The 7,445-nt window shown below is 43.7% G+C and overlaps 1 protein-coding gene across 1 annotated transcript; it reads left to right on the top strand.

Annotated features, from left to right (window-relative positions):
- Positions 1-6,009: 6,009 nt before the first annotated feature.
- Positions 6,010-7,077, top strand: LOC121342069 (G-protein coupled receptor 55-like). The gene has a single exon (XM_041416179.1). The coding sequence runs from the start codon at positions 6,010-6,012 to the stop codon at positions 7,075-7,077; it is 1,068 nt and encodes a 355-aa protein (XP_041272113.1).
- Positions 7,078-7,445: the final 368 nt, after the last annotated feature.

The raw sequence follows: 7,445 nt of genomic DNA, 5'->3' as shown, positions 1-7,445 counted from the left end.
AGTATTGCAGCATGTCCACAAGTCAGGAGAGGGGCTGTGAGCACTAGTGAGCGAGTTTCACCCTTCAGCAGAGAGGTCCAGAAAGCCCTGGAAGCTCATCTCAAGAATGGTGTGTTTTGGCTCCTGTGTGACTCACACGTGCAATGCACTCGCTCGCTGCTCTGTGCACCTCAGTCTTGTCACAGATGAATATTTGTTTGCCAGCCTGCAGTAATGAATCACACACCTGAGCTGGCTAAAAGCAGCACATACCCCTGAAATAGTTTAACAGCTGCAGGTGTGGAAGTAGCTGTACCTCTCAGAAGGCTCTGAGTGCTTCACTACTGATCCCCAGTATGCAAATGGAGCAGAAACTGGGGGAAGAAACCCTATTTTTATTACAACCTCTCCTACCACTTTTCACTTTCCAGCTCCTCCCCAGCTCAAGGAATAATTGGAAATTTGGAGGTAGCTAGTACAAGCTCACAGAAGCTCTGGTCTGCATGGCACCAGGTAAAGGCCAGGCCAAACCCTGACTGAGAGAGGAACTGCCCCCCACCCTACTTTGACTGCTGACTGGAAACAGCTGAGGATTCAAATTTTTACACTTTTTCCACCTTCACTTGCCTATGTAAGTAGGCACAGAGTGTATTTTGAGACCGGGGGGGTGGAAATAAAAAAGAGAAGAAAAGAAGGATGTGGTTGGTTGTGCCGCTTAGAAAACTGTAAGGCACGGGCTGTAAGAAAACGCTCTCATGCTCTGTAGAACAGCCTGGGCTGAAGCAATGCTGCTGATCTGCTTGCCAGGGTTCAGGTAAAGTAATTCCTGTTTCAGTTACTGACTTTTATTTTTCCAACAATTTAGTAGCAGCATTGATTGTAGACATTTTCTAAGCTGGTTAGATGATTGTTATTTATAAAATTCCAACAATAAGATCAAATGTAGTGTTGTTTAGCTTCGAGCAGAAAGAAAGACTTCTGCTTTACTGATAAATATAAGTCTATTCTGTTACAATCAAAATACTTAGGGAAAAAATTGGTAAGAAATTATCCAGCTACAGATAAAATAATGGCAGGAGTGGGAACTGCTGCTCATTGCATTGAGCCATCTTACTCTTCTCCAGTGCATCCACAAGAGAATAACTTACACCTAACATGAATAATGTTCTAGGAAATAGATATAAAGAAAGCATCTTTTAGCTAATGAAGCTTTCATGGACAAGAATACCCTTAGTGTAACATCTCTAACCTGTGCTCTCATACAGATTTGTGTTAATCCCAGATGAATTCAGGCCCAAGCTGCAAAGAGGAAACCATTCACGAATTCTGCTCTACTGCAAAAAGAACTAGTGGAGCTATTACTGTAAAACCTTGCTGTTCATTTCCTAGGTCAGAACACCTTTGCTGCTCACTAAACCACAAGCTCCTGCTATGGCAAAACCCAATTAATGTTTAATAAGTTCAAAGGGACCGGAAAATCCTCAGCAGGAGAAAAACAAATGCAAGCAGTGATGACACAGAGGCTGGCCAGCTAAGGTACACTCTCTTCAGTACTGTTTATTACAGGTTCTTGTATTATCCTTTGGTTTCTAGGAGCTGTCTGAAACAATCCTAAAGCCAGAGGAGATTCCTTCGAAAAAACCTATTGAGGACAGAAATTTTTCTCAGAAGACTGGAAAAGAGCAAACGTGGCACCTCTCTTGAGAAGGTGGATAGGAAGGAGTTGGAAAAACTAGAGCTGTAATCCTGGCTTTAGTATTTGAAAGAACTATTGGAATCGCCCACCAACATATCTGTTTGTAAGCATGCAAAACTCAAGTCAGTGGTAAGTAAAAATCTACACAGATTAATCTGAGAATGACTGAAATAGAAGTAATTTGACTTCCTCTGTGAACCCATCAGCAAAGGGAGATGGGGCTGTAGGGGGGGAAACAGGCTTCACACACTACCTCTAAAAACTTCTCATAAGCAAAGGAAACATGAGCAGCATGAAACTTCTCTATGATTCGTGGTACCCACTGAGATTCTAATCAGTGTCTGCTCTGTAGGAAAGATGTCTCTGGTACAGTTCAGTGTCTTTCAGGATGAGTATTAGCAGTATTTTTACTAATAATTTGGACAGTGCAGTAAAGATGATGCTTATGAAATGACTGCAAGGTTATTTGTCAATGAAAATGAACCCTAAGCAAATGTTACTTAGTCTGGAACAGTTGCAAACAATTCCCATGGATTACTCAAGATGTGAATTTTAAATTTGAGACACTAAAATGATAAAAAATTACCATGTTTTTGACAATCAGACAACTATCAATTTAAAGGCTCTTTTCTTGAAATTACTAATTTTCTGGAGCAACGCTACACGTAATTGGTACTAATGAATTCTAAAGAAAAGGCATTCAGTGAGCTAGTGAAGCACCAAAGTGTTGCAGCAGACCTCTCGTTAGGGGTAGACATGAGCCAAGACACAGACTCTCATGTAACAACATGAAAGGGCCCTGGTTTATTCTTCTTTACAGCTCAGCCATCCTGACTGCTACAGCAAGCTGCTGCTGCTGGCTTCTCTGACAGACTGACTGCTGCTGTTCCTGCTGGAATGTGCCTGCAGGTCACACCTAGCTCCAGCATCACTGCAGGCCCCAGCTCCATCAGACCCAGACTGATCTCACAGCACATCTCCTGCAGCAGCAACCTCTCCTTTGTTTTGTTCTTGGTGTCTCTCTGGGTCCTGCCTTCTCCCTCAGGGCTCCTCTTCTTCCAGGCTCCCCTGACTGGCCCACCCGCCCCTTTTATCACATTTATCTTTTTTACTCACAGCTGTGATCCATCAAGGGCAAGGCTCTTCTTCTTCTTTGGTAATTAGTACAACTGTGATTTATCAGGGGTGAGGTCACTTGTAATCCCTCCTTCTACACCTACATCAAACCTCAGACTCTGAAGAGTCACCATGCATGGTTTTCTGATACATTCACAGAGCACACCAAGTGCTGGGTTGACAGGTGTTGTCCCTACCCCAAAATGTTTCATGTTGCCTGATTTTCTCCCCAGGTAGATGGGTGCCCTTGACCACAGGACACCCGTGCTCACACTAAAGCTCGTGTTCCCATGTCCCCTTCCCTGTCCTGCCCCTCAGTGACAGCAGCATCTCCCCAGAGTGAGCCCTTGCACACACTGCACCAACTCAGCTCCACGTGCTGTGTGATTTTCTCACTTCTCACACACCACAAACACGTCATTTTCCAAGTAGCTGCCACACATTGCTGGCTCAAATGGGCTGATTTAACCTCACCTTGATGACCAAACCAAGCTTTTCCCTTTTGCTCTCATAGCTTTCCTTTTGCTGTTTCCTAAGTTGCCACTGCTGTGACAGCCCAGCTCAGGAGCTGTGTGCCCAGCTCAGGTGGCCCTGGCCCAGCTCAGGAGCTTTGCCCAGCTCTGGTGGCCCTGCCCAGCTCAGGTGGCCCTGCCCAGCTCAGGAGCTTTGCCCAGCTCAGGTGCTGTACCCAGCTCAGGTGGCTCTTTCCACCTCAGATGGCCCTGCCCAGCTCAGGTGGCCCTGCCCAGCTCAGGTGCTGTGCCCAGCTCTCTGCAGGTGGCAGTGGCACCCAGCCCCTCCTACAGTGGGGTCACACAGCCAAGGACAGTCTCAGTGTTGTGCACCCCCCCAGTAACCCCCATCCAGTCCGTCTGTAACCCTCACCAGCTTCACACAACCATTCCCCTACCTCCTGAGCAGCCCTTATTCTAAACCCTGCTTTTTCTGGTGCTATCCACTTGTTTCTAGTACACTTTGCTGAAATGCAAGTGCCTAAAATCCTCAGCCTTTCCTTTATATGAAAAAGCAGATACTTCATCAAAGATAAGGGTCTGGTAAGGGCTCTCAAAGACTTATTTAGCATTTTTCTTTATAAATCCATGTGAAGCTTAGGCTCATCAGTTACAGAACTGCTTTAATCACACTTGACACTTTTTCCTACAACAGATAGACTAGACTGAACCTTTTCCAGCCACTCTAATAACATCCATATCTCATAACAACTACTGGGCTGAACCTTCTGCTTTATGTACCTGTCCTTTCTGTGGTCTGAGCTGGAAATTAATGTTTCACTAATAGGAGCATGGTGAGCTCTGAGTGCATTCCATGTTCAAGTTATTCCAAGTTCAAGTTATGTTCAAGTTATATTCCAAGTTATTTCCATTATCACTCACTGATTCCCACAAGCCATCCCACATCTGACCTCCAGCACAATGTCAGCATTCCTATGAAATTAATGGTATAAGAGTTGGCAAAATGCAAGGCTGTCTCCTCAGCTGTTCTCTGTTTCTCTATATTTTTTTAAATATTTTATTTTAGTCACACACACAAAAAAATCTTTCACTAGTAGGTTTTTGTTTCTTTAGCCAAGTTTAGCTCTATTTGGCAGTGCTTAAGAGCTGTCATTGTTCATCCTCCAAAGCAAAGATTCCCCTCTTTATCAAACTCTTCTTAAAACACCTTCACTTACTCCTAAAATTTCTTTTGAGCTACTTGGTTGGCTGAAGTGGACTGGGAACTTCAGCTACCAATTTCCTCTGCTTTATTAGGACATTTTGTGGTTTTGATTTAAAGAGCACTTATAAAAAGCACTTTTAAGGCATAGTTTGTTAAAGCATATGTATATTTTTAAAAACAGTGATAACATTCAAGACTAATAGGAGCATGGTGAGCTCTGAGTGCATTCCATGTTCAAGTTATATTCCAAGTTATTTCCATTATCACTCACTGATTCCCACAAGCCATCCCACATCTGACCTCCAGCACAATGTCAGCGTTCCTATGAAATTAATGGTATAAGAGTTGGCAAAATGCAAGGCTGTCTCCTCAGCTGTTCTCTGTTTCTCTATATTTTTTTAAATATTTTATTTTAGTCACACACACAAAAAAATCTTTCACTAGTAGGTTTTTGTTTCTTTAGCCAAGTTTAGCTCTATTTGGCAGTGCTTAAGAGCTGTCATTGTTCATCCTCCAAAGCAATGATTCCCCTCTTTATCAAACTCTTCTTAAAACACCTTCACTTACTCCTAAAATTTCTTTTGAGCTACTTGGTTGGCTGAAGTGGACTGGGAACTTCAACTACCAATTTCCTCTGCTTTATTAGGACATTTTGTGGTTTTGATTTAAAGAGCACTTATAAAAAGCACTTTTAAGGCATAGTTTGTTAAAGCATATGTACATTTTTAAAAACAATGATAACATTCAAGACAATTTTTTTTTTTTTTTTTAAGAATTGCATTATGAAGATGTCATGGCTTCCACTTGCTAATCTCTGCTGGATTGTCTAAGATAATCAGTTAAAATTTAAACTGCAAACCCCAAATTTAAACAATGCTGAAAGTTAAGCACAAGTGAAAAAACGTGCTTACTCATTTTGCACCTAGATAAAAGACCAGTCTTCTTAAGATGACCTTTTAAAATACTGCATTGGATATAAGCACTGTATGAAACTAAAATATCATATAAATGTGGGTGCAGCAAAAGCACATCAGCAAAGCTACTGATGCATAGGGATTTAGATGTAAGAGCAAAATCCCAGCTATCAAATCAGCATACCTTAATAGGGAATAGTAATTTCATTTATTTCTGTGTAGCAACAAAACTAAGCATAAGTGTTAGGGAAACTTCAACAGGTGTACAAATTATTAAAGCTAGCCAGTAGTCTTTAGAGTTTTTGAAAATATTTTGTTTGAAGGAGTCAGTCTCTTCAATATCTGAATGGGACTCTCTTACATGGGATGGAAATCAGTGGATGCTGACTACTTTCCCCTGAGAATCAGACTCCCTTGTAACACACCAAGCCAGTCAAATTGGAAATAGAAAGCTCTGTGCTTGAAAGGTTTCACTTTCTGTAACAGGCAAAGGCTGACCAAGTGTCCGGCTCAAAACAAAAAAATTCTAGAACTGTGTTTGAAAGGATTTTGGTTTGGCTTTATCATGGCATTAGCTGTGAGTCTTACACATTGCCAACCCACTCTCATTGTCATTTCAGGGCAGAGATGACCAACAGCAGCGAGAATTGCAGTTTTACAGCCATTGACAGCTTGGCACGGAGCGTGCAGCTGGGGCTCTCCATCCCCACCTTCATCCTCGGGCTGGTCCTCAACAGCCTGGCCCTGTCTGTGTTCTGCTGCTTTTGGAGAAGGCAGACCAAGACCTCGGTGTACATGATCAGCCTGGTGCTGGCAGACGTCCTGCTGCTCCTCTCGCTGCCACCAAAGCTGTACTACTCTGTCACCAAGGTGCCTGGGCTGCTGTGCTCCTTCATACAGGCTCCTTACTTCGTCAACACCTACATCAGCATCTTCATCATCGTCTGCATCACCGTGGACAGGTACATCTGCATAAGGCACCCCTTTGAGGGTCGAGCCAAGCAATCCCCCAGGTGGGCTGTGGTGACTTGCTGCTTCATCTGGGCAGCAGCTTGGATCTGCAGCATCCCAATTTTTGTGTTCCAGAAGAAGGAACCTATTAAATGCTTTCACAACATGTCAGACCAGACATGGAACGTCCCCTTCATTGTTTCTGTGGAAATATTTGGGTTTCTGATCCCGCTTGCTGTGATGGTTTTCTGCTCTGCTCAAACCATCTGGATTCTCCTGAACCACAAAACTCACGACAAAAAGAGCGTAGAAGAGAGCGGCTCATTGCGAGTAATCGTCATCAACCTGGTGGTGTTTCTGGTGTGCTTCACACCTGTCCACCTTGGCATCCTCCTGCAGTGCCTGGTGAGGCAGCACGTCATCCTGGGCTGCAGGATGAAGCAGACCATCAGCCTCTTCCTCCAGGTGTCCATGACATTTGCCAACCTGAACTGCTGCCTCGATGCCATCTTCTACTATTTTGCTGCAAAGGAATTCTGTAGGAAAGCACAGCTGAAGAGGGTGATTGAGCTGTGTCCTGTCTTTAACCCTTGTGCCGTGCGGTGGCACTGCCAGCAGTGGGAGAATGCCCCTTGCCAGGACACTGACAGTGTTGTGCCCGACGTGGCAGGGACCATGCCACAGGGAGAAGGACAATGTTTCCCCAGTGAATGCAAACCCGTTCCGTATTTTTCTTCCCTTTAAGGATGAAGGAGAAAAAGAAGTTATATTAAGGAACCAGCATTAGCAGAGTGACAGACTGACACCAAAAGAAGCATTAGCCTTGACAGTATCTACCAAATGTGAAAAGCTTGCCAGAAAACTAGCCAGATCATGGGAATGCCTTTCAACATCAGCTTTGGTCATAGCTGCACCAGTTTTCCCTTTACATATGTGGTCAGAAAGGTGTTGCTAAGAGCAAAACCAGAAATAACTGTTCATAACCTTTCTAATTTAGAATGTATCTTGGTAGTTAAAAAGCAGTATCCAGCCAGAAGTCTGACTCTGCAGAAGGTCACTGCTGGAGCTCCTCTGCTTTGGACAGCTTGGCCAGCCTGGGACAGCAGGGAATC

The sequence above is a fragment of the Onychostruthus taczanowskii genome, unplaced genomic scaffold (assembly GCF_017590055.1).
Source record: "Onychostruthus taczanowskii isolate IOZ18803 unplaced genomic scaffold, ASM1759005v1 scaffold51, whole genome shotgun sequence".
NCBI lineage: Eukaryota > Metazoa > Chordata > Aves > Passeriformes > Passeridae > Onychostruthus > Onychostruthus taczanowskii.
This window is presented reverse-complemented; position numbering and strand designations above follow the sequence as displayed.